This window comes from Seriola lalandi, unplaced genomic scaffold, assembly GCF_002814215.2.
Source record: "Seriola lalandi dorsalis isolate HSWRI2012SDOR001 ecotype SW California unplaced genomic scaffold, Sedor1 jcf7180002054346, whole genome shotgun sequence".
Lineage (NCBI taxonomy): Eukaryota > Metazoa > Chordata > Actinopteri > Carangiformes > Carangidae > Seriola > Seriola lalandi.
Genome location: NW_019524899.1, coordinates 194,918 through 221,268, shown reverse-complemented (window position 1 = coordinate 221,268; position 26,351 = coordinate 194,918). Strand labels below are relative to the sequence as shown.

At 39.8% G+C, this 26,351-nt stretch overlaps 3 protein-coding genes across 4 annotated transcripts; 2 read left to right on the top strand and 1 right to left on the bottom strand.

Annotated features, from left to right (window-relative positions):
* Positions 1-693: 693 nt before the first annotated feature.
* psme3 (proteasome activator subunit 3) lies at positions 694-5,658 on the bottom strand. Its single transcript, XM_023407825.2, has 10 exons — positions 5,504-5,658; positions 4,006-4,038; positions 3,830-3,892; positions 3,445-3,549; positions 3,283-3,331; positions 2,918-3,036; positions 2,602-2,738; positions 2,387-2,441; positions 1,603-1,689; positions 694-1,461 (listed from the first exon to the last, which is right to left on the bottom strand). The coding sequence occupies exons 1-10, from the start codon at positions 5,543-5,545 to the stop codon at positions 1,381-1,383; spliced, it is 771 nt and encodes a 256-aa protein (XP_023263593.1). The 5' UTR covers positions 5,546-5,658; the 3' UTR covers positions 694-1,380.
* Positions 5,659-7,141: 1,483 nt separating this feature from the next.
* nbr1a (NBR1 autophagy cargo receptor a) lies at positions 7,142-19,395 on the top strand. 2 transcript variants are annotated; one of them, XM_023407736.2, is made up of 22 exons: positions 7,142-7,355; positions 7,716-7,778; positions 7,901-7,919; positions 8,708-8,730; positions 9,264-9,446; positions 9,775-9,852; positions 9,972-10,195; positions 10,383-10,502; positions 10,733-11,032; positions 11,374-11,533; positions 11,922-12,170; positions 12,887-12,988; positions 13,085-13,160; positions 13,324-13,434; positions 13,555-13,731; positions 13,878-14,045; positions 14,221-14,366; positions 14,715-15,166; positions 15,693-15,778; positions 16,205-16,292; positions 16,490-16,589; positions 17,199-19,395. In XM_023407736.2, the coding sequence occupies exons 1-22, from the start codon at positions 7,254-7,256 to the stop codon at positions 17,385-17,387; spliced, it is 3,216 nt and encodes a 1,071-aa protein (XP_023263504.1). In that variant the 5' UTR covers positions 7,142-7,253; the 3' UTR covers positions 17,388-19,395. The 2 variants fall into 2 exon arrangements, with proteins under 2 accessions (XP_023263504.1, XP_023263505.1); XM_023407737.2 differs by lacking the exon at positions 10,733-11,032.
* Positions 19,396-20,160: 765 nt separating this feature from the next.
* Positions 20,161-26,149, top strand: tmem106a (transmembrane protein 106A). Its single transcript, XM_023407713.2, has 8 exons — positions 20,161-20,532; positions 22,007-22,200; positions 22,406-22,469; positions 22,808-22,961; positions 23,858-23,998; positions 24,079-24,122; positions 24,224-24,277; positions 25,556-26,149. The coding sequence occupies exons 2-8, from the start codon at positions 22,035-22,037 to the stop codon at positions 25,665-25,667; spliced, it is 735 nt and encodes a 244-aa protein (XP_023263481.1). The 5' UTR covers positions 20,161-20,532; positions 22,007-22,034; the 3' UTR covers positions 25,668-26,149.
* The last annotated feature ends 202 nt before the right edge of the window (positions 26,150-26,351 follow it).

The following is a 26,351-nucleotide window of genomic DNA, read 5'->3' as shown; positions in this document are numbered from 1 at the left end:
CAAACATGTTTTTGGCTTTTAAACAAGCAATTTAAGAGGAAAATCAAGACTTGTCTTGCATTCGAGTTCACATTAAATCTGTGATCAGTTCAATCATTATTGTAGTATAAATCCAAATGTTAAACCAAACTAACTAAAACCGAAACCAAAACCACAGCCAAACCAGCCGCCAAATTAAGTAAATGCAGTTGCTCAGCAGTTGTGTGTGGTCACATCAAAGATAAGACTTTATCTCATTATTTGACATGTATTGAGTTAAGACCACAGTGATGCCTTTGACTCAGTAGATTAAATTTAATCAGATTCTCTGGGGTTTTGTTAACAATTGAAACATTCTTTGCAAAATTTTAGGTTCTTTTTTCTGCTTTGTTGAATAAGATGTAGAACTAATTGCACATTTTACATAGAACTCAATATTTAGGAACAATCAAATGTATCTGTATATTTTCCTTCCTTCCAGTTGTTGAAAGTATATTGATGTACAGAAGCGGTGGGCACACGCCACAGTGACATCTGCAGGTGAAGAGGAAGCACAGCTATCCAAGGCCTCCCTCAGTTATGATAAAGCATTTTACGCTGCGTCTTAACATAAACCTGAGCATGTGTGAGCATCCTGATGTATGAAAGAAACCCACTATTATCTCTGATATTCATTAAACAATTTTTACAACAAAAATGCCAAAATATTCAACATCTTTATCAAAAAATGTTTTATTCAATAGAGTCAATGCCTCAACATAAGAGATGCTTTGGTGACTTATGAATTTTCACTGAAAACCAATAAGCCTGGTGAACTAAAACCTGCTTAATAATCATATTTTTTTTACCACTATACTGTGTAATGTACAATATAAGGAGAAAAAAAACAAAGCTGTGTTGCATCTCCAACAACCACCCTCCAGAAGATGCAGCAGGAATCTAATAAAAGACTTAAATTATTAAGAAAAAAGAAACAACCAACGAACATTCACTGAAGCAGTGGGCATGAAACAAACCATTCCGCTTTGATTTTTTTCTTAAGAGCTATAAATGAAGCAATTTCACAAAAGATCTGAGGACAAATGTTTAATTAAAATTAAAAAATACATAGCGCTTTTGTTGTCTAGAATCTATCTCCTCTTTTTCTGAGAGAATGTTTATGTCTTCAGAGGGCTTAAAACAAGAAAAAATATTTTACAATTAAAACAAAAACATGTGCATTGTGTTCATCTATGGAAGCTATGTTTTTGTACAGGGCTGTGACGATTGTATTGAAGTAGGTGAATGTCTAGTTGTACTCCTGTGGACCAGGGCCAGGCTACTGTAGCTCAACAGGCATGGCAGGGAGACAGTGGGGCGGAGATGGGGGTGTGGGTGGAGGCTGAGATGGCTGGATGAACATCAGTACAATGCATCAGCGTTACTGCTTCGAGGCCTCTTGATCTTCTCAATGTTCTTCAGGATCATGTCATGTAACGTTACCTTCATTCAAAAAACAAGAAGACAGTGTGATTATGAGGAAGACAGAGCAAAAAGTGAAATATTTAAATGAACTTGTCAGCTGTATGTTTTTATAAAACAAACGTGAATAGATAAAGATGAGGAATAAAGATCATGACTTACGTATTGATTTCTGAGCTCAGAAACTATGATCTTCAGACTGATGTATTCCTTCTCGTCAATCTCGGTTACTGTGCGCCGATAGTCCTCCTGATGATAAAAAAAAGTTGATTAATGTCATTCAAGGTGTTTATATTAGCCAGCCACAGTCTCACACGGTAAATAGTTAACATACAGCAGAAACATGGGGCTCTCCTGGGTAATGTAATGATCACCAGTTATAATTATTTCAACTTGTTGCTTAACTGTGCACTTACACATAACGCAGGCAGAAGAGTAATAAATAGAAAAACAAAAAAAGGATAATAGCTAATGAAAAAGATGCTACTGTCTGATCTATTATCAAAAAGGAAGGTAAAACACCTCAACTACCAACAGAAATGAGCTTTGATGCAGGCAGTACATTTTTTCCCCCCAGTGTGATGTTACAATTTTCTTTTTCCAGAAATGGCTGTTTGCCATAATTAGAAGTAAACAAGATATAGCACTGCCGTGAAGTGCAGCGTTTCAATACGTTGTGTCGAACTACATGCTCAAACAAATATTTACCATGAAGTTAAAGCAAATGGCTCCACAGTGGACTGCACATTAATGTTTAGTTTATTTAGGCTTCTAGGATAATGCATTTATTAATTATTTTACTGTAGCATATTGCACAATTATATGCACATTTACTGCAGCACTTGTGAACAAGAATATTATAGATATTTTTCAGGAAAAAGGAAGGCAAGTATATAATATCAGTATTTTTCAACTTTGTGCTTTGATATTTTTTAGATCCACTTACCACATGTGGATATTTTGCTATTTTAGAAACCAGCTTCGCCCTTGTGATGTAGTATCTAGAAGTAAAGAAGACAGACAGAATTTTACCCTTAAATCACTCAAAGAGACAGACAAGTCAACAAACATAACAAACTGCAGCTGCTAAGGGACCTTATCTGGTGCCAGTTTCATGCTTTAAAATGTATTGCGTGTAATATAATAACATTTTCTCCAAACCTTGATATCTGGTCGAGGTAAGATGCTGCCTCCCCTTCAACTGTTCGGAGTTCAGCTACTGTCTCCTCCTGGATCGACACTCCAAAGTTGTTGCCATCCTCTATCCTTGGGATGAGCAGCTGCACCCACATTTTGACCTGAGGAAGAAGAGAAAAATGCTGAGAAAAAGGATAATATAGTCTCTGGAAAGCTATCAGTCAAGTCAACATGTACAGTAATTGTCTGGGAAATTACCGTTTCCCCTGAAAGCCATATAACTTCATTAGGATAAAGCACTGATGCAAGAGTATGGTCCTTGGTAAAAGACATTACTTACTGTATTACATTTCTCTATGAGTGTCCTGATCTCTGGCTTGACCTTTTCAATAAGATCAACAAGGTTTGCGTTGCTCTTCATCATCCCACCAGGCATGACAAAGACCTTGGTGCCAGTCACTGGGAGACAGGGGATGAAGAGGAGGATGGATAACAGGATTACATTTCAAACGTATAAGAGGCAGGGACTGATTATTACATATAGAGGTTTGAATGCAATCTTCAAGTGTAACAAAAAGGCTCATTCAAATCAATATCTTTGACCTTGGAATTTAATTAAAACTGTGTCCATCTATGCAGAAAAAATGTCTAGCAATGAGGATTCTATCACTTTAAGTCTACTTTACTTAATAGTTTTACACTCACCCATGTCCTCCCCACCTCCATCCTCCAGCTTTCTCTTTTTTGCGTTTTGCTGTGAAACATGATGATAAAACAAGATCAGGCACTATTTCTCACCTCTGCTCTACACACAGGAGTTATTGTACGAACTGAGGATTTAATTAAACTCTAAAAATGGAGCCTCACCGCTTCTAGTCCGTCATGCAGGTTTGAGAGCAAGATGGGGTCTGGCACTGTCAGATTTATCTCTGAGTGTATCTCCTTCAGTTCAGTGATGTTTATGATTGGATCCTGAATAACAACAAGGATGTTAGCTGTACCGTTTTTCTCCACAACATATGCTTTGTGATGTGATAAGATTAGGGTTGAGTGATATGACAATATCTACTGTGGGACTAAAATTCAACTGTCAGAATCCTCAGGCCGAAGAGTTTCTCAACTGATTTCTCAGAAAGTGTAGTAAATAAAACTGAATTTTGTAGAATTTTATACATATCACCCACTCCTAAGCAAATGTACACAGATCTGAGACTATGCAATGTGTATTTAGCAGAATGAACACATTACTAACCTTAAGGAAGTGATCAAGTTCCAGTAACTTATTTGGGAAAAAATTTGCAACTAGGTCCTCTGCCTGAAAGAAATATAAACATTTAATTGAGTGCTGCTTGAAAACAAAACAGTTTTGATAACTATGTGTGTAACAATGCTCACAAAAATATTCTTTATAAATTTACAGATACTTACTTCTGCAGTGATACGTTCCCTGAATGCATCAACCTGCAAACACATAAGACAAGAGTCCAAATATCAGACCGGCTGAAACCATGGCCAGATTAACCTGTTTGAAGCTGATTTTTTGTGGCCTAAGTCCTTTCCATGGGTTCTATATATGTGGTTGGTGTGTCAGTATTAGAATTAGCCCTGAGGTGGATCCCCATCTGTGACCAATGCAGACATGCACCTGCCTCACTCCTTCATATGTTTTGCTCATATGAAAACCAGTCCCTAGTTGTTTTTTGTTTCGGAAATAACTCTTGCAAACTTCCTCTGAAATCTTACAATGTCCCACAGACACTAACCCTCTTAATTGGTTTTGACTAAAGCCAAACAAGGTATATGCCTCCCTCCCACTGAATCATGCATGCACTACTACTTAGAAACAAGATAAATGATAACAATTACAACCAAATAATCAGTTAAGAAAAAGCCAAGTGAGTTTTAAGAGGGGATTTAAAAGAGGATATTGAGTTTGTCTGTTTTAAATCCTAAGGCAGTGAGTTCCCCAGCTGAGGGGCCTGGACGGCAAAGACCAGGTCACCTTTAGTAACAGGTTGAGCTTTTGAGACCGTTAGTCTGGACCCTCCAGAGAATCTCAAGCAGTGATCAGGCTCATAGGTATTTAACAGATCACAGTTCCAAGCAGGGACCTGACCATTCAAAGCTTTAAATACAAGCAGTAAAATCCAGTCTAAAACTCAAAAGCCTGGGACATTATGTCTAAAACTTTAAAAAGTTGGTTATTTCATACAAAGGGCAGTGAATATTTTATAAAGTGTGGGGCCCATTCAAATACTTGTCTTGAGACAGTTTTCTCTGAATACATGCTCTTATTATCATTTTACTAGTTACTAGATTATTTTTACTTTTTGCATTTTATTTTCACAAACTATTATTTATGTATATAATTCTAGTACTTATCCTATTACTTTTTCATATCATGTGTTCCATATGTTTTGTATTTTTTGTCATTTTCATATGCAATTATGTTGGTCATTTTGAGTTGTAGGTTAATGTGCGTCTGTGTGTGCAGGTTTAAGTTGTATCTTGTATTAACAGTTAATATGTAGCTTATGCGAGACCTGCATTTGAACCGTTAGTCGATAAATAAACATTGAAGGAAAATAAAGATTAGAATCTGTAACTTGACGCCGTCAGAGTTGGCTAACTTGGTAGCTAAGGCCTTCATTTATGCATGTGGTCAACCAAAAGCAGCTGTTATCTACACACGCAGCGCCGTAACGCTAACTTTTCCTCACACCTCATGAAGCTTAAAGTCATTGAAAGAAAACACCTGTTGGAAGGTTTGACAGGTGTATCTTAACAGGCGGGAAACCGGCAGGTTAGCCCCCGTTAGCTGTAGCACGTCATGCTACAAAATGTGGCTAACATGCTAGCGAGCAAATGCAAACAACAACAACACGTCGTATAACCTTAAGTGGGATTTCCGTGAGTCACGGCTTACCTTGGTTTTGATTTCATTGTCCACCTTGAGGAGTGAAGACATCTTATGTGGTCAAATAGGCGAAGAGCGATTGTCCAAACAGCATTAAACTCACCTGTAAACGTGTGGCTTGTTTCTTGTCAGCCACACTTGTGTGAGCTTAAAGATGACGATATTGACATGCGACATGACGCGCTGTTTTCACTGCGCGTGCGCGAGTCATCGAACTGGCATCGCGCAACGAAACAAACGTCAGGAGCATGAGTTATACCCCTCCTACATAAGAGTAAGAGCCACGGATTCAAACAGATTACTTTCTGGTCGTTTTGTCTCTTTGAACTCGTCTGGCTTTGGTCATTTGGTTTTTGGTAATTTTGTCCCTTCCTAATCATTTTGTGTCTGTTTTTTGCATCTTTTTGTGGTCAATTTGCACCTATTTGTGGTAATTTTGAGTCTCTTGATGGTTTTGTGCCTATTTGTGGTAGTTTTGTGTCTTTTTGTGTTTTGCATTATACTTTGTAGCTGTTTGATTGACATTCTTGCTTGTCAGCCTGTCCAGTAACCTATCCATGGAAGTATATTCATGCTGTATCAATCATGCTGTATGTGGGCCAGACATGGGCCGAGGACCCAGCTGTAAATTAAGCCAGAGAACACATATGGCCCAGGTATTCAGCCCAATGATCCAATACACCTGGTTCCTCAGCCCAAGTCTGGCCCTAATACAGTATGACTGTGAGATGCTCCACATCTGGGTCAACTTTGGTGGACACAAATAATAAAGATAATCGGACACTGGTGGATAACAGCCAGAACTGGCCCAGAACTGTTTGCTACTTGGGAGGTAAACAGCCAACAACAGCCAAAATAGAATAATGGTTTCACAAATGGGAAACAGTCTTTAGCTTCTCTTGGTTAATCTAGTTCAGATTTAGACCAGTCTAGCAATAGTGGTTTTTTGATTCAGACTTGGTTTGATGTGTTTGGTTTTTTTTTGTATGTTTTCCCAAATAGAATAAAGGGAATAAAACTGTTTTCAACAGTGTTAAATTGTTCAGATTTGACAAATCTAGGTTTAGTGGCTGGATCTGGTTTGATGCTGAAACTGTGTCGGTCTTAAACAGTCTTTAGCATCTCTGTGTTGATTTAGTCGAGATTTGACAAGTCTAGCTATAGTGGGTTTTGATCCAGGTCTGATGTGGTCTAGAGAGAGAAGTCTAGGAGGTCTAGGAGAAAGATGTGAAGTTACCTTTTTTTTCAAATATGTGTTCACAAACAGAATAGAGGTTTTACAAATTTGAGGCCATGTTTTTAAAAATTTAATCTACTTTTTAATTGAGTTAAGGTTTGATAAGTATAAATATAGTCTTTTTTTAAGCCAGACTTGGTCTATTATTGACTCTTATTTTTACTTTATTGAATCACAAATGTGAAAGTGGTTTTTGAATAGTGTTATGGCTTTTTAACTAGAATGTCTGACACAGTTTTACAACAATAGGTGGTGCAAGAAACGCTAAATATTATACTAATAATATCCCAACTGTCCCTTGACTTTCCCTGTACCTGAATCAGCCGCTAGGTGTCGGTAATGCACCTTTAATCCGGTTTAACAACCACCAGGAAACTCACATGAGGAAGGGGAAGAAACGTCACCGTATTTTTCTAGACGCAGCTGACGATGTAAACAAGAAAAGACAGTCGAGGGCAACGGGGATCAAACAGGCCGGTGTCACCGCAAATGATCGCCATTATCTGCTCCTAAACGGCGGACATGGGGCTCCCTGTTACTATTAAAGTCAACTTCCGGGGGAATGTGAAGAGATTTTTGGCTCAGGATCTGGATAAATTGGAGTGGGAATCGGTTGAAGCCTGGGTAAGCTGCTAGCTGAGCGTGTTGGCTAAACGCTGGCGCAGTTTGGCGAGAAGCAGGCCCAGACATGGCCTAGACACGTAAACAATAGACCACCTGAAGGACAGTCGCTACTGTTGCGACAGAAATGTGGACATAAGTATTCATTTTTGGGCCGACTAGCACGTCACAAAATACGTAGGGGAAGAGGGGAAATCTGCTCAGTTTGCTTTACTGCTTTTGTTCACCCAGGTGCAGGAGGTGGCTGTAGAGGCATTTCTCAACGTGCCATTATTGATGTTTGCACAACACGTGTGAGGAAAAAGAACTCCTGGTTTTCTAACATGCAGTTTGGTGTGTGTTTGTTCTTAAACTATATTTCAGATCAAAGCATCTTTTGGGATCAACCACTTTCAAGTGAAATACTTTGATGAGGACAATGAAGAGGTAACGGAGTTTATATAAATGTGTTCACTGCTGTTTTGTCTTTTCACTTATAGCTGAATTATAATGGTGTTTTGGCAGGATGAAAGTTCATGGACTCATTCTGATCTCTTTCACTCTTTCAGATTTGCATAAACAGTCAAGGTGAGGTTAATCTTCTGTGTTTTATTAAACGTGTTATGACTTAAAAGTAGAATGTAAGTTATTAAAACACTACCATGTGCGATAGACATTTAATACAAGGTTATAACAGTAACATAAGGAGTGTATAAATTAAAGCTGCAACAAGAGACTATTGGAAAAAAAGATCTGTAACCATTATTGCTTCAGTCATTTTCAAGCAAATATGACAAATATTTGCTGGTTCCAGCTTCTCAAATGTGAGAACCTGCTGCTTTTCTTTGCCTTATATGACACTTAACTGAATACCTTTGGGTTTTAGAGTTTGTTGGCCAAAACAAGAAAGCAATTATGAAGATGTCACTTTGGGTTCTGGGAAATTTTGAGTGTTTTTTTTTCCACTATTGTGTTTGAATTTTCTAGACTAAATAACAAATCAGATAATCAAGAAAATAACCTGCAGATTATTTGATAATAAATTGCAGCCCTTAATGTTGATAAATGATGAATCATTTTGAGTAACTTTTCAAGCAAAAATGTCAAGCCTTCCAGCTTTTCTCTGTTTGGTTTGGATTGTGACAGACATTTTCCACAGTTTTAAGGCATTTTATAGACTGAATAATTAATCAAACAATTGAGAAAATAACCATGACTTGCGGCCTCAATTTTCCTAAAAGCAAAACCTAAAACCTCAAACATGTGCCATAAACATATAATATATGGCTATAACTGTAATTACAGGAAATAAAACTATTAATCCATCACCATTTAATTGTCCAAAGCAACTTACTGTTGGTTTATTTTTGTTTCAGATGAGTATGAAGAAGCCATCAAGGTACTGGAGCTGTGCTGGATTCCTGGATTAAATATAACAGCACATAACACACAAATCTTAGTCACTTACAGAGATCAGTGCAGGGATCCTGCAGAATATAGACAATTTAGAATAGAGATTGGGAGTCAAATTCAGTCGACCTTCACCGCACAACTGAAGAAAGAAAAGAAAATACTTGTTATTACATGGATGTTACTCTTTATGGGAAAACATGACAGGACATCATACAGACTCAGTTGTACTCTATGACTGTATTTAAGACACGAAGGCTTTACAAATATGCACTTGTTCCAGTGTAGCAGCATTCACATAGTTACAGTCATAGAGAATACACCAAGGATTACAAATAGCAAAGATATTTAAATGATAAATGTGGCAAACACAACTTCACTGTGTTGATATAATGAATCCTAAAAAAGTCTTGCGATTAGTAATGTAATACATTTCTGTATATGTCACATGTGTTATTTGCATTGTGCATATTGTCATGTCAGTCTCCTGTGGTATGTGTTTGCGGCTTGTTTTCCATTCAGAGTGCGGAGAAGCAGGGGAACCAGTTGCACATGAACGTGTACAAGATGAAAGGGCAGGCCTGCGGGGGCCCACTGAAGACGGAGGTGAAGGAGCTGAAAGGAGACCTCCGGCCCGCTCCTCCTTATCCCTCCAGGGTCAAGACCGTGGACAAGGGCACGCAGGTCACCCCGGAGCGAGAGGCTGTAAGGAAACAAATTGTTTCTCCCCCACTTCATCCCCTTTCTTCCCCCCTATAGATTCTCACATGTGAAGGGTTTTACAGGGTTTTCTGCTTTGATGAGCTCCAGGAAATTTACATTTCAAAACTTATTCCAAGCATCAGTGTGAATTATAGTTTGTTAGCTCCTGTGTATAGTTTCTGAAATCATTTCGATGTAGTTGTTGCCTCAGATCAGTTTATTTTAAGGTCACATAACACATTTTATTTCTTCTACGTTGATATAAATCAAGCTTAAATATTTTATATATGATCTAACTTAACTAATGTGAGTCTCATGTTTTGTGATACAGGTCGCAGTCAAAGATAACAAGGGCAACAAACCAGAAGATGAGCCTCCTCCCATGTGGTTTAGATCATACATGGAGAAGGTAAAGGTTCATTGAACTTTTTTTTTTTTTTTTTTTTGACATAAAACTTTATATGAGTGTGATGAATGACTGACAGACGGTGGCTTTTAGCTTCTAAATCAAACTCTTTTTTTTCACAGTTTAAGGACGAGGTGGTGAAAGAGGTGGTTGAAAGGATGTGCAGTGACTTCTCTGGTCAGTGTTGTACCCACAAATCCCCTGATGGGCCCCTCGAGGCCACTGGGGCCAGTGGTGGACCTATAGGGCCCAGGCCGGGTCCCTCCACCTCGAATGGGTCCCTTGGCTACACCCCAAACTGCAGTAGCTGCAACAAACTCACCTCTGAGGGGGCCTACAAGTGCAGGTAAGCATGGAAGACCTTCTGATGCTTTCAGCATGTCATTTATTTACTTTTATTGATCTTTCAGACCTTTATACCTTTCATGAGTTGGTTCTTTGTCAGTCACATGCTTTTTCTCGCATGCTCTGTGTTCTTTAAGCAGCTTCATGAAAATCCATCTTGATGTTTTTGTTGTCTTTTTCCCCGCCAGTGTGTGCCCGTCCTGCATCCTGTGTGAGATGTGCCGACAAAGCCATGACCCCAGCCACAACCTCGTGAGAACCAAGACTCCTCTGTCCATCCCCGAGCATGGGATGTCCGGAGAGTTAAGGTAAAACCCAGAGACAGTTGAAACAGTTATTTCTGTTACTAACAGCAGTGCTAGCCCTTTTGCTATCACTACGTTAATGGAGGCAAACATAAATAGAATTAGGTGCAAAGCAGGGCTGCAAAATGCTTTAGCAGCTAAGTTATGAATTATGAGTGTGAATGTGTTTTGTTCTTGGAAAACAAGCTTTTGATAGTCAACAAATAGGTGTTCCTGATGACATTTCAAACCAGGTTCCCAAGGCGAGGAGACAGGACAGTACGCAAGGCCGAGCGACAGCGCCTCAAAGCAGAAAGGAGGCAGCTAAGAGCCGAAGTGAAGGAAATCAAGAAGAAACTCAGACTGGAGAAGAGGGGGCTGCAGTGGAGTGGGCCCTCTACCTCAGGCAGAGCCAACCTGACAAACATGGCCTCCACATCCACCCAGGTCCCAGCCCTGCCCCCCCCTGCTGCCTCAGAAACAGCCTCAGGTCCAGCCCCAGCCCAAGGTCCCATCCCTGCCCCGGTCCCTGATCCCCAGGCCTCCAGTCCAGAGTAAGCGCCACCTCGGAAGGGCGTCCGACAGTGCTGGGTACTTCGAACCCAGCATGGATGCAAAAAAGTCTTTTTTTTCCAAGAAAAGAAATCAAAATATGCCATCTTTGTAATCTAGTCTGTATAAGTGTATCGCTGGCTGCTCTGGGGTGGTGGAAAATGTTGGAACTACCTCAATGTGAAAACTGCTGCTGCTGCTTCATAGATTTTCTAAGAAAAAAATGCTTTTGAGCTGCAAAAAAATCTGGGGTCCTGCTTTTTTGATTCGTAGAGAACAAAAGAGATGGGTATTATAAGAAACCAGGGCTATTTTCAACAATGCTCTGTACACTTGAAACTAGGGGTCCCGGGGTCTCGCACACGTCCTTGGTGCCCACTATGGCTGCCTTGTTTCTGGATGAAAATCTGCCTGACGGCACCCGTCTGGAGCCTGGTACCAAGTTCATCAAATACTGGAAGATGAGGAACTCGGGCACTATCAGCTGGACCTCAGAGACTAAGGTACCCCTCCCACCCACCGAGAGGACAGGCCCCACTCTCTCTTTGCCCCCCTGCTTCACTTCCACTGAGCCCCCACTCAGCTCATTGCTTCTTCTTATCCACTAACACCAGCTAAGATTTCTTATCCAGCCTAATACCACTAATGTATTTCTGTCTGAGATGTTTATTATTTAAATTAAGTTGAATCTGTGGTTTAAGTTTTTAAGTCTTTGTCATTGTTTGTGTGTGTGTGTGTGTGTGTGTGTGTGTGTGTGTGTGTGACTGACCCTCTCACTTGACTGCGTACATCCTTTCTGTTGTGTGACTTTGGTTGCATGCTCTCGTCTTTGTGCCTTTTCGCATGTGTATTTCTATTTTGTGTTTTGTGTATGTGTGTGCGTGCACCCAGCTAGTGTTCATGTGGGGAAACCTCGGCCTGGCCTCAGAGAAGAAGAGGGAGGTGCCGGTCCCCTTGCTGCTGCCCGGACAAGTGGGAGTGGTCAGTGTGGCCTTTGTCGCTCCCGTGATGGAGGGGACGTACACCTCCCACTGGCGACTGGCGCACTGCGGGTGTCAGTTTGGCCCGCGCGTGTGGTGCAGCATTGTGGTCGACCCCGGCGACGGCCGCAACACACTCGGACATCAGAGCAAAAGACTGGCAAGTCTGCTAACCAATGACACCCTGTACAACTGTTCACATGTACAACTAGATTATTTTATTATTGGACATAATTAAGTTCCACTTAGTTGTTGCTGCAGGTGAATCTTTCATATCTAAATTAGTGAAAACTAATCATCAACAATTTTGTATATACTGGTAATCAATTTCCAAGGTAAAAGTCAAAACATTTACAAACATGTCTCCTGTTCTGAAAATGTGAAGATTTTCTGCTTTTTGTATTTTATATCAGTTTAACTCAAAACAAGTCATTTGAAGATGTCAACTTGGGCGTTGGGAAATTACCCCTTTCTGTATTTTATGGCCTAAATGATTATTTGATAAATCACAAACAGATGAATCAATAATGAAAGTAATGTAATGTAAACAACATAGTGGTGTTTGCAAACTAAAAACAGACAAGACTGGAGTTCAGGGACCCTTCGCTCTTCTTTTATCCTTATAAACTGTTTGTTATTGCCGTCTGGATGCACATGGTGATTAGATTTGATCCTGAATGAGACCAGAATCTAGAAGGTCTGTGCATGTAAAAAGTAGTAGAACACGAGTATGTACTTAAAGAGTGTTTTCAAACACTGAAATATCAACAAAAAGAATAATTAAAAGTGGGGAACATCCATAATCATCATAGAAATGGCCGTTGTTGAATGAACATTGTGGAGATAATAATGATGCCGTTCTTGTTTGTGCTTCAGAAGGAGGAGGCGAGGCCAGTGGAGAAGGAGGCAGAGGTTAGGTCTGTAGACCTCGACCATGAAGACTACTACTTCCCCTCAGTCGACCTGCTGACTGCACAGGTGCACATTCAAAGCTCTGTCATTCATCAAACCTGTTGCACTGTGGCTAAATGATCAAACCAAGTCAAATTTCCACTTGCATCTTCTCTTTTCTAGGATCTACTGTCATTTGAGTTGCTGGATATAAATATAGTGCAAGAGTTGGAGAAGGTTCCTAATAACACTCCTGTTGGTAAGCACTTCAGTAAAATGAGCTGTGAGACAATTTTCTTATGTAACTCCCTTCCTTTCAAAATTGTCTCTGCTTTTATAGTTAAAATTCTGGCTACACTTCTCTTCAACATTAACACATTAGGTAAATAAACTGTGCTCTGTTTGCTCTACCTAATGTGTAGATTTGACACCCTGCATATCCCCTCTGCCCCATGATGCACCAGTACTGGAGAAGGCCATAACTTCACAGATAAAAGAAGACACAGAGGTCACAGGGGTCAGAAAACTTTTTGGTAAGACAAGTCGAGGACCAGAAAACTTCCAGAGAAGTGTGTGTGTGTAATAGTATGAACGTGATGTGGACTGTCTTTCTTGTCAGCAGTGTGTGATAATTAAAGTTGTGTGTTGCTCAGGAGTGAAACTGGGACAGCAGAGGGAGCCTCTGGAGCCTGTGACCCAGGAGGATGAGCGGGAGGAGGAGATCAGCGGAGCCCAGTTCCTCTGCGAGACGGTCATCCGCTCCCTCACACTGGAGGAAGCCCCCGACCACAGACCCCTGCGCAGAGTTCACAGCAGCCACAAACCACAGGGTGAGGACCCTGGACTGTATTATTCTATACCATCACCAAAATCATCCAACAAACCTGTGTTCAGAAATATAGTGTATTTGTTTTGTGTTTTTAAAAGTTGCTGTGTAATGAGGTGCTCGCTCTGGTTTGTTTCTTCTGGATATCAGTTGTTTCCCGGGGTCCCAGCGTTTGCTTTGAGAGAGCAGTGGAGGCTGAGAAGACAGAGAGGGCACAAGAAGGAGATGAGGAGATCTGTGCCGTTAGACTTGAGAGTTCAGCTCTGCCTCCCAACACAAGTCTCAACCAGATCACCCAAGACGAGGAGACAAAGCCAGGTTAGAGAATGACTTCCTGAATTCTGTTTTTTCCAATAGAGCTTCTGATTTTTCGTATTGAAAAATGTCTTTACATTAACGTAAAACATTGTGTGATTACAGTTGCATGTCACATCTTTTGTAATAATTAATTAATGGAGCCTCGCCTGCTCATTTTGGTGTTTGTGTTTTTAAGGTTTTCTCCTGGAAACAGTGAATGAAAACCTGCATATCAATTCACATCATGATAATACAGATGAGGAAGTCGTGGTTTTGGATGACATGCAAAACTTGAAGGATACTCAATATGAGAAAGAGGATGGTGGAGGGGACTGGGATGAGGTGAGAATTAAAGGTCCCATATTGTCTAAAGGTAGATGTCCATGTGTTGTGTGATTACAAAGCAGGTCTAGGTTCTATATTAATACTGTGAATGTATCAAAGCGCTCAGTCCACAGAGGAATGCACACAGCCTGTATTCACAATTCACATTATTTGTTGCTATCAGCTGTTGGTAAAAGCAGTAAAACCCGAAATCCTTGATCTTGCAAGATGAATTTATCAAGACCACATGTAAATATGGAGGAAGATTTGAGTTTACATTAACTACATTATAAATGAAGGCCTGCCTCTAATATAATCCTATAATGAAGTCCATAAATGTCACCATCTCATCCTCCTGTGTGTCAGGTCAGCAGCCAGACCTCCTCAGTCTCCTCCTGCGACGACTACATCATCGTGCTCCCGGACTGCTTTGACACCAGCCGTCCTCTGGGGGAATCCATGTACAGCTCCGCCATGTCACAGCCTGACACCGCCGCCACTGCCGCTGCCGCTGCCGCTGCTGCTGCTGCTGCTGCTGCTGCGACCTCAGCCGATCCAGACGTACACCAGGAGGAAGAAGAAGACGACTCTAACTCCGAGCCGCTGGGAGAGAGGCAGGAGAGGATGGAGGTGGTCGCTGCTGAGGATTCCTCGGTGAACACCTGGCCTCCACTTGCCCCTCCCATCCACAGCAGCGTGAACCAGATGCTGTGCGCTTCCCAGACTTTGGACGCCGTGACGCTCACCCCTGAAGTGGTGCCACCGCCAATTCTGCCTGAGCCCCCGCTGCTGTCCCCGCCAGCCCTCTATTCACCCAGGTCAGAGGGAGGCGCAGTCAAATGGTCACTGTAGTTCAGAAATCTGTCAGCATGCATAAAGCAAACAGAGATATTTTAGATATTATGGATATTTTATATATATTTTGTGTAGGTGGACAGAGGTTTTCCATGTTTTTGTAGCAGTATGTAACGATTATAGTTTGGGGTCAGAGGTAGAGTTTTATGTAACTTTCATTGGAAATACTATGACATTTTTTGCAATTTCAAACTGGATTACTGCCAGATTTTAAGTTCTCGTTATCAATACATGTAGTAAAACGTGCCAGGAGTTGTAGAAGCCCAGTATTAATGTTAATACTGGGCTAGAATTTGTGTCTTTATTAACTATTTTCAACAGTGTAATAACTATGTTTTCACATTTCTAATATTTAAAATGGCCGCATATTCACTTCTGGTTTTAGATTTTTAATAAATCCTCAAAATGAAGCTTTTTCCATTTTCATTTTAATCTATTTGCTTCAGCCTTTATATGTTTCAGTTGTAGGTTATTTACTTTGCGTTTCAGGTCTGAGGCACTGTACCTGGCAGAGGACCCCAGTCCTCCAGCCTGTGAACCCTATGAGCCACACCAACCAAGGGTCCACCTAAATGGTGAGTTTTACTATTTGAATCACTGGATATAAGCACATTAGTGTCACATAACATACTGGCACACGAACCACTACAGCAGTTTTACTCAGCCACTATATTGCAAAACATAAATAAGATTTAAAATGAGTTTAACTACAGTGTGTTTAACTACTCACTTTGTTGACCTGAATTAGCAATGTAGTCATTTGAGGAGTAGGTGGTTCTGTTGAGTTGAGAAAGGAAACACATTTTTCCCTTTGTTTTTAAGAAAGGAAGTCAGGCAGCACACAGGCTTTCAGGATTTTGCTGTTCAGCAGAAGCCTCTAATATTAGTGTGTGTGTGTGTGTGTATTTGTGTGTGTGTGTGTGTGTGTGTGTGTGTGTGTGTGCATGCATGTGCGCGTGCGTGCGTGCGTGTGTGTTGTTATTTCCTTATCTGTTCTGCAGTGTCATCTGGTCTGTCCAGATCAGCAGGCTCAGCATCCAGTGCCTTTGAGACATACAACCCCAGACCCAGCAACGCGCTGCAGCCAAGGTGAAACATAACAAGAGGAAAACTTGATCCGCTTCACTCTAGTGAAGGAAAATCCTGCAGTTTAGTCTATAACATCTTTGACTACATTGACATTTTATCTACTGTTTGTGCCTTTTTGTGACAATGATGTGAACTGGAACAGATTGTTCTTTACTGTTACACAACCCAGTGTAACCACATCTCTGTCTCTGCACCAGGGGCCAAGGAGGCATCACAGAGGGGCTTGTCAAGGGAGCCCTTTCTGTGGCAGCGTCCGCTTATAAGGCTCTCTTCACTGGACCAAACTGTTCAATACAGGTACATCACACAGCAACCCTCACATCTACATTTTTGAAATGTAGCCAATGTGCAACAGGAAGAGTTATGAGTCAGTGCTTTATTACGTAACAGCCAAACACGCCAAAATATATTGTTCCTCCAAAAAAAGTGATCAGCATAGGAAGAACTGGTGTTTGAGACATCACATTCCCAGTATCTCAGTACCTCAGACCTGTGAGGCGTTTTGGTGTCTTTCAGCTCATTGTTTTGGTTTTCCAGCAAAACTTTACTGTTTTGGTTCAAGGTCACTGCTCTCATTGTGTCATCTCTAACCCCAGGGAGCAGAGTAAAAGCTGTAAAGACCCACTGTACACCACCCGCTCAGCACCAAACAGCAGACAGACAAAGCTAACAACTAGCTGGTGATCATTTAGCTGCTAAAGAGCCAGATATTTCCCTCAGGAGTTGGTGGAGACCACACACAGAGCTAAAAGAGAGCTAACATGTTCACCATGACAATTTTAGAAGATGACAGTAGGTCAGTGTTATGTTTGCAGCTTGTTTCCACTGCCTCTAAGTGATCAAACAAAATAATTTAACAACTTCTCAGCACTCTCCTCTTAACCCGTTTTTCTTCCTCCCCTCCAGCGAGGCATCGACCCAGCCACCAGACAGGACCCTTCCATGATGGCCATGCTGCTGGAGATGGGCTTCAGAGACCAGCGGCTCAACCAGCGGCTGCTGAGGAAGCACGGCTACAGCCTGCTGCACACCGTCAACGAGCTGGTGCAGATGGCCGAGGACAGCCAGAAGGAAGCCGTGGAAGCCCAGCGCTGAGGGAGGGAAAGCTGTGAAGGAAAGCTACTGTAAAAGAGTGACGGGAGGGAGTTTATTTGACTTTTAAACATAAATGTAATGAGAATATTTAGATTATTTTCTCACCCTTTCCAGCCTCTGGATTTATTTTTGAGTTATTTAAAGAAGAGACAAAGAAAACCTATTTATGATTCATGCAACTGATTGATTTCTCAAAGGGTGGATAGTTTTATTTGGACCAACAGGACAAAAATGCCACTTGAAATATATGTAAAAAAAAAAAAAAAAAAAAACATGGATCAAAAATGATATAGGAGCATTTATTTCTTGAACGCTGTTGATTAGAATGAAACGAGCATTTGTGAACGGCTTCTCCTGCCTTTGCCTTTAATTTAGCTTCAACATTTCGGATGAAATGAACCGTATATATACACATTTGTAAATTATTCTGGATAGTGGTTAACCTTCGCCATGCCTTGTTTACCTGAGGCCATAGAGCTTTATTGTGTTGGTTAAAATGGAGAGTAGGGACTGTAGTTTTGACAGGTGGAAAGTGTGTAATTCAGCTCTTCATCGTAGTGTTTGTATGGCTGTTGTAGCTGCTTCCTCTGCGCTGAAAAATAGTTGTCTTTCTGTCAGGGCTTGGCTAGATTCTTCTCACAAATAGAGCAGTGAAAGTGAATATCGTGGAATGTCGTAAAGCGTCCTGAAGAGCCAGCTCTCATTTAAGACGAAGCTACTGAAGCTACGTGGATCTTCTGGGTGTTTAAGGGTCAGCAGTGCAGTAGTAGGAACAACAAACAGATATTTATGACCTTTCTCTTGATTATCGTAGTGAAATCTGCCTAAACAATGCAATCTTTTTCTGTATCAGAGTACTGTTATTTTAGACGTTGACATGTGGAATGTATACAAAACTTGTCTGAACGGATTCACCGTTCGGACTTCAGATGTTTTCTACTGCTTTTTAGAAGACACCTGCATGACAGGTAGAGGCTTTAGAGACGAGTCGTGTTCTTGTGTCTTAGCAAAGTCACAGTGAAATTAAAAAAAAAAAAAGAAAAAAAAAAAAAGTCAGCTTTGCGTCATCGTTGAACACGTTGAACACCCTTGCCTGAATTTTTTTTTTTTTTTCACGTATCGTCATTCAACCATGCGATGGAGTGGGCCACATTGAGGAAAAAAATATGACAATATCACAAGAATATATCTAATATTACAAGAATAAAGAATTAAAAATGAAGTTAGAATTTTAGGTTAGGTGTTGTTTTTAGCATCACTTCATCATCAGAACCAGGACATTGAAAAGATTGTGCAAGAAACTGAGTCCATATTATTGTTAGACAGACAAACGGCTGCTGCCAGAAGCAGCTCAGTCTGCGGCTGACTGTCCCTTCACCCCTTTTATTGGTTGCTTGTAATATTCCCAAAAAATACTTTTTTTTTTATCTTGAAATTTTACATTTTCACTCAAAATATTGTGACTTTTCCCCACAAAATGACGCCTTTTTTCTCGTAAAGTTACAAATTTATTCTTTAAATATCAGATTTTTTCTTTTCCACAATTTAGCCCTAAAACTCCGTCGTACAACCACCAACTGAAAACCTAGCGACTGTCATTTAACACTAATCCTAAAACTAGATGTCTCTAACAACACATTCCATAATCTCTTAGTGGAACCAAGTATATTTTCTGTCATTAATTTGCCTTCATGAAAGAGGAGTTTTAGTTTACTGAAATACACATATGTTGATTTTGACATTGTTTGTGGTGTGTTTGTATAGATGGAAGTTAATGTTAGTTTGAATCATTTCTCTTTGTGTGTGTGTGTGTGTGTGTGTGTGCGGTTGAGGATTCTTGAACCATATTTTCTTATGTTGGCAATTTTCCATTATTTCTGAAAATTCATGCTCTAGAGAATAATTCAGAATATACCTACTATGCTTGTCAAATTATTCTTCTGCCACAGAGTGTATACATGAAATACCCTTCTACTGTCAATCCGCCAATAAACTATTTGCACATCTCTCCAACTGTCTGTTAATGAGAAATGTCTATATGTGGGTCGTGACATACTGCACACACTATATGTCTTACATACAGGGCAGTGTGTACTGGGCTATGGTACACAGGTTACTGTGTGCTCCAAGTACTGCAGTGTAAATTATTAGCACTCAATTGTCTCATGAGGGAATGAGTTTTTAACATTTTTAATGTTTTGAAGATCATTTTGTATTGTTTTGCAAATGATTTGTCAGTCCACTTGCAATACCTTCGCATGCCACCAGTGGGCTCCAGCCCACAGGTTGGGAACCACTGGTCTGTACCATATCTATATTTTTACTTTTATATTCATGTTTTAATTCTAGTCATCAGATTTTCACTACATAATTATTGTGGCCAAAAGAATGAATTGTAATGATAATATAGAAAATTTGTCAATAATAATAATAATAATAATAATAATAGTCATATAGAAGTAATGGAAGTCATTCAGAATTCATCTTTAACTAAAAAAATCAAAGTGATTTTTTTATTTATCTCAGCAATTTTCAAATGTTGCGACAGGGATACATTTTTAATTCCATTGCATAACCTTTTTTAAACTTAATGTATGTATAGTTTGCTGTGTGTAATGTACTTAATCAATGTATTTATCGATGACAGGTCACATACACAATGCACAGAGGACACAAGGCGAGGGGTCGGGGGTCGAAAGGGGCCCAACAAGCAAATTTTTTCCCTCCATGGCGCCACCCCAGGTTCCTCCGGCCGTGCTGTGCCGTGTTTACATGCTGAAATAAGATTCCACGATAAAAGGGTTTTAGTGTCAGGCTTTACATTTGGATTCAATAGTTTATTTTTAACTAATGTGCCTAAACGTCTGTTGCAACAGCTACTGTGCAAAGGAAGGAAAGTCACTCTGAAGCAGCTCATGTGATCTGACACTGCAGGCTGCCTTCACGGACCTGCCGCTTCAAGAAGAAGGAAGTGGTCCTCCCTTCGGATTTTCATTGTGTACAGACAGTGGTATCTGTAGCTTCTTATCAGTATCAATGCAGCGTTTCAAACTGAACCCCTAAAGAAACCAGCGGTGGAGCAGCAGCTACTCTCTTTACACTGGATGATATTTGGACTCTAAGCCAAACTGAAGTCGTGTTGGAGGTAAGTGCGCAGGAGGAAGCTGATCTGCCGTCAGCTGAACTAATGCGTGACGACTTCTCACCCACATGTCCCGCTCAAGTGTTGACAGGCCATATTTCACTGTTTTAGACAGCAGCATAAATCTGACAACCAACATTTATACACTTAGTAGTTTAACCTGTAAGATTATGATTTATTATGTATGGAAAATGTTAATTTGTAGAATAACTAGTAAATAAAGCGTAAAAAGTAGAATATTTCCCCTGAAGTAGAAGCACAATGTAGCCTTAAAGTATAATAGTTGAATATAAATGTACTTAATTTTATTCCACTGTTGCAGAATAATGATCACACATTGATTTATTAATGGTTTGTTCAGTGAGGTCTCTAAAAATGTAGGCTGAGATGAATATATCTGCAGTTTGCATGTAGGTCCTTACAGGAAATATTCTCAATTTTAATTTTTATAACAGAGCTACTTTGCTCCTTGATGTTGGAGGAAGTTTAAACTGCAGCCGAGCCAGTTCTGGCAGTTATGAATTGTGTTTAAATGATGTTAAATTATAATATAGTTCACATTAAAATAAGTTCACTATAAATAGTGTACTTCTATGAAGGCCTGCGGCATGTTTGTGAAGCTACTGTGCAGCACAACTAACCTAAACAAACCATTTTAGCTTCCTCATGGAAAAAGGTGGATGGGGTTCAAATTTAGACTGTTTTTGTAACCACACCTGACTTTTACATGCAAGAGTAAAAATAAACCTGTTTTTTATGTCACTGTATAGACTATCGAGTTGACTAAAGAAAAAAATACATTACATTACATTACTGTAAAATGTTTCCAGATTGTATAACTATCCTTTAAAAATGTTGTGTCATAGCAGCCATTGTGGAAGCAGGATGATTCAGGGCTTCAGCTTCCACTGAAATACGGTCACATTACACAATAATTTGTTATTATTGGATCAATACATGAAACGGCCGGTGGAAAGCCTTCATATATGTGTTTCATCCAACTGGAAACTGGACAGGACAGGCGATATTTAGAGGTAATGTTGTACTTTTGAGGTAAAATCCAGAATATGTGAAAGAATAGTCACTATGCTTGATGTCTGTTTATCACATCTGAGCTCCCAGAAGCTGCTTAGACATTCAACACATTAAATGGTTGCCTCCCTTTCTTTTCAACACACAGTCACGCCTGATACTAAGGGTGTTTTCAGGTTTTAATAAGTTGCAATAGAACTATATAGTAATGTGTTTCTGTCACTGTCACCCTGCTGACTCTGCTCACATCCTGTCAAGAACACGCTTTTATTGGTCATTTAAAGGCTTGTGAGAGAGTCTGGTATCAAAGGTGACTGAAGCGTCTCAGGAAGGACAGAAATGGATTCATGTGGAAATACTGCAGTGGGTTTACACGTACTGTAAAGCTTAATTGAGTTTTAGGTGCTTTTTCCAGCCTTTGTGGTCTCTGCTTTTTCTCATTTAGACTGGACTTTTCCTTTCGATGAAACGTCATGGGTACACAAGGACATCACAGCTCAATCTCAGAGGATCCTGATCTGACAGCGGGGATGGAGAGGGGTAAAACGCTTTTCAACTTTCCTTCATATGGCTCCATGAATGGAAACTCAACAGGAGACACCTGCCCCACATGTCGCGGGACCGGACGAATTCCCAGAGGTTGGTTTTTTTGCCATGCAAAATGGGCACCTTCCTCATCCTCAATGTAGCTGTTTCATTTCACAAGCAACAATAAGGGAACCGAGTCAAACTGAAAGACACAAATGTGCAGCTGAGTCTGTTCAGACACTTTCACATCAGTTTTGTGGTAAGAACAATAGTTGGGAAGACACTTCTATTTCCCTCTGTCTTTATGTGTTGGCAGGACATGAAGACCAGCTGGTAGCTGTGATACCATGCAATGATGTGAGGCTGAAACCCAGACGCACGTAAGGAATACATGTGTATGTGTGTGTGCAGTGAAAGTACCTAAAGTACATTTACTTTAGTGCTCAAGTACAAATTTGAGGTACTTGTATTTTATATTTTAGATGGAAATATTGCAGAGAGAGGCTCAGAGCCTCCTCTCTTCTGATTGGCTCACTGACCTGTTGTTACTAGAGCTCCAGAGAGAAGCCTGAGAAAGGAGATGTAAAACTACATTGAGATGGTTTTTGGTTCTTAAAACCACAAATATATCTTCTTATGGATCAACACTTCAAAGCCAAAGTGTAAAACATTGGACCTTTAATGCGATTTAATTTTGCACATTTGTGTTGCCTTTCAGGAAGCTGTATGTGTGCATCTCCATGGCCGTGTGTCTCTTGCTCTGCTGTCTGATCCTCTTCTTCCTCTTCCCCCGGAGCATCACCCTCACACCCGTGTCTGTGCTGTCAGTCATGGTCTACTTCACCCCAGACACAGTTGATATGGAGGTCACGGTAGGCAAGAGGAATACTAATGATAGAGTTACAGCCCTTGTTACATGTAAATCTGTGCCTGCCTCTTTGCTGAATCAAAATCACTTTAGTCAGCAGTTGTAAGTATGTGCAGGGATTGATCTGCTGTCATACATGTCAAAGAAGCTACAGCATAATATTCAGCCCTACAAGCTCAAATGGATTCATATTGATTATAATTTGTTTTGCACGCATATTAATTATATCTTTATGCTAAGCCAACTGTGTTCTGGCTGTCCTTCATAGCGTACAGACACAAGAGTGGTATTTTTTCATCACGTCCAACACTCGTCAAGACAGTGAAATAAGCATTTTGTTCCCCAAAATATGCAGCTATTCCGTTAAGAAAGAGAAAAGCAATAGCTTTAGCATTAGCAACATTTAAAACACAGTGACAAATAAAATAATATTAATCGAATTGGAATAAAATGAATTTAGATGAAAAATATTAGTCAAGAAATACAGTTTCATTGCAATTCTAGTGCAGTAATAAGTAACCCTAACTCTTTTATATTCATTAAGCATATCAGAGAGGTTGTTTTGGCCCGAGGTTGTTAGTGATTTATAAACTAGCAGCAGCAATTTAAAGGAAGTCAATGTACAGATTATTCAACACAGGACAGACTGTACATATCATTCCACATATACAGTATGTGCTGTATGTTATACTGTGTGCTTTCTATTTTCGGTACTTGAAATCACTGAGTAGCCGTTTTTCTTGGGCGTGTCAAAACACAAGGAACCGTCTGAATTGCTTTCACATGACAGCCTGTAGATAGCTGCTGAAGTTATGTGAGGACAAAGTTCACTGAGGCTTTTTTAAGACAGATAGGTGTGTTGGTTTTCACCTTATCTGCAGTGTGTGTTCTCTCCTCTAGAATCTCATCAACATCACCAACAACAACTTTGTCCCGGTTCAGATCGTCGAGTTTAACGTGCAGGGTTTGGTCACCGACATAGTTGTGGGCAAGACCAAGATATCGAACATGACCGCCATCCAGTCCAGATCACAGAAATCTGTGAGTTTTCCAGGCGGATTCACGTGAAAATATATTGTTGATATGTAATATTCTTACATCGCTGTATTTAACTTCTGCAGTACACCATTCGAGTTGACCTGCCCATAGAGGATAAAGGCTTAAAGTAAGTTTGAAACCAGAATGATATAACACTACGTCCAGCATTATTGTTTACATGTATGAATTTGGCACATATCCACACATCAACTGTTTTATCTCTTTCAGCACCTACTGCAAATCGAGCTCTATCAAGATTCACACCCTATTTCTGGAGCTGCAGTAAGTGTCGATCTGAAATTTAGAGGAAGAGGCTGGCGCTTTAACACATCTTAAATTCTGTTTAAAGGCATCACTTTGTGCAGGGCAGGGTTGTGAAAACCATAACCGCGAAATTGATTATCTTTAAAATGTGGCCTTATCCTTCGAAGCTGCATCTTTTAAATATGAAATGTTCGTTCGAGATAACACAAACGTTGTTAAAACATAAAGACACGCTTTGCTTTTAGGAGTCAGTGTTTTGTTTACACTCAAAAAAACTTTATCACATTTGAGTTCAAGATGCAACTAAATGCAAATAAATGGCGGAGTAAGCCATTTCTTTAAGCTGACTAGACTGATCAAGGGACAGTCCAGTACAACTACTGAAAACACTATTACATTTACATTTGTTAATGTGGCTTTTGTGCAAACTAAACTATCAGTATTTGCTGAGGTTTCCTTCAGTCAGTTTGTATTGGCCACACATAATAAACCAGGGGCCACAATGAAAATTAAGCTTCAGTAAAAATAAAAAATGAATTATTATATTATAAACCTATACACTGCAAACTAGCCACAATATATTATTTCCTGTTTTTAAAGTGCAGACCACCCAGTGTTTGTCACAGTCTATTTTAGTTATATATACTGTAACACTTGTGATGACATAGTATTTCTTGTTAATAGTTGAATCTTAATCTTAAAGCTGCTGCATTCATTTTTTGTTTGGGCACTTGGAGGCTGAAAACTAAGTATTGACTTTATAAATGTATGAAGTTGTTATGGTGACAGTTATTAACACACCAGCATACACATAAGCATCTGTGTGGAGATGTGTTTGTGTGCACCTGGTGGATGTTAGCACAATATTCCCTGTCTTTTGGCTCTGTTTTTGGTCTCTACCAACTCCTGAGGGGAATATCAGGTTCTTTAACTGCTAAATGCTCGACTATGTTCACCAGCCAGCAGTTAGCTTCGTCTGTCTGCTATTTGGTGCTGGGGAGGTGGTGTTCAGTTGGTTTATCTGCTGCTCGTTGTGGCTAGAAGCTAGTTTTTTTGAGAGTGGAGTTTTTGGTTTTGCGAAAACTAAAACAAGGAGCTAAAAGATGCTAAAACGCAGAGTTGAGATGAACTGCAGCATCAGTACGATCCAGTCCTTTCACATTTCACACAGATATTTCACCCATTGTTAATATAAAAAAATTGATCAGTGCAGCTTTAAAACCTTATAAAATCATGACAAAGCAGATACCGGCTCCAACCGACTCTCACTGTTTCTTTAATTCTCTTTTCCTGCAGAATGACAATGAATATCTCCTATCTCTCCCACACGGAGCAGCTGTCTATGAACACGTTTGAGTATATTGACTGTGGCACCAATTCAACGATCCCACATCCTGTAAGCCGATGAAACCAAAATGAAAAAACACCAAAGTGTGACATAATGAATATTCTAGCTGCATTGTACTTTGTATAGGATGTGAATGTGTGAAAGATAACGTCTGCGAAAATGCATCCAATCTTATTCTGTATGTTGTTAGCATACCTGAAGTTTTTAATCAGTCACTACAAAGTTGTAATTTAAAAATATACTGTAGATAATTTGTTCAAATACTCTTATATGTTGAATGAATGTGTTTTGTTTGAGATCTGCCTGTAAATCTGTGTTTCAGGCAAATTAGTCTCATAAAATTGTGTGAAACAAACAGTTTCTGAAATGCAAAGTGTTAAAACTGTATTTTGATGTTAAACCATGTACATTTTGTAAAAATGTAACTAATTTCACAAAAGCTTACTTTTTTTGGCAGGATGCCGCACATTGTGTAAACAGGATGTTGATTTCTGATAATTTTGTCTTTTGTCATTTGCACTTTATTAAACTGTGGCATTTAAGGTTTTGTAAGAGATTTATTTTTTTCACTTGGTGATACTGAACTAATTCCAAACAAAGATTCAGTGGCAGAGGAGCTTTTGTCCACTGAATAGAAAAAGTCAAAACAGTTTGTGCATACTCAATTCAGTTACCAGTATATATAATAATCCATTATGACTTCATGAGAGTCACTACCATTATGTATCCAGATATGTTGCAATT

Bases quoted from the DNA above. Each gene is read 5' to 3' on its own strand.
- tmem106a (XM_023407713.2), top strand. From the start codon at position 22,035: ATGGGTACACAAGGACATCACAGCTCAATCTCAGAGGATCCTGATCTG. The intron at 23,999-24,078 runs GTGAGTTTTCCA...TAACTTCTGCAG, and splicing joins AGTCCAGATCACAGAAATCT to TACACCATTCGAGTTGACCT. The intron at 24,123-24,223 runs GTAAGTTTGAAA...TATCTCTTTCAG, and splicing joins ATAGAGGATAAAGGCTTAAA to CACCTACTGCAAATCGAGCT.
- psme3 (XM_023407825.2), bottom strand. From the start codon at position 5,545: ATGTCTTCACTCCTCAAGGTGGACAATGAAATCAAAACCAAG. The intron at 4,039-5,503 runs GTAAGCCGTGAC...ATGTGTTTGCAG, and splicing joins ACAATGAAATCAAAACCAAG to GTTGATGCATTCAGGGAACG. The intron at 1,462-1,602 runs GTAAGTCATGAT...TTTTGAATGAAG, and splicing joins CTGAGCTCAGAAATCAATAC to GTAACGTTACATGACATGAT.
- nbr1a (XM_023407736.2), top strand. From the start codon at position 7,254: ATGGGGCTCCCTGTTACTATTAAAGTCAACTTCCGGGGGAATGTGAAG. The intron at 9,447-9,774 runs GTAAGGAAACAA...TTTGTGATACAG, and splicing joins TCACCCCGGAGCGAGAGGCT to GTCGCAGTCAAAGATAACAA. The intron at 11,534-11,921 runs GTACCCCTCCCA...GCGTGCACCCAG, and splicing joins GCTGGACCTCAGAGACTAAG to CTAGTGTTCATGTGGGGAAA.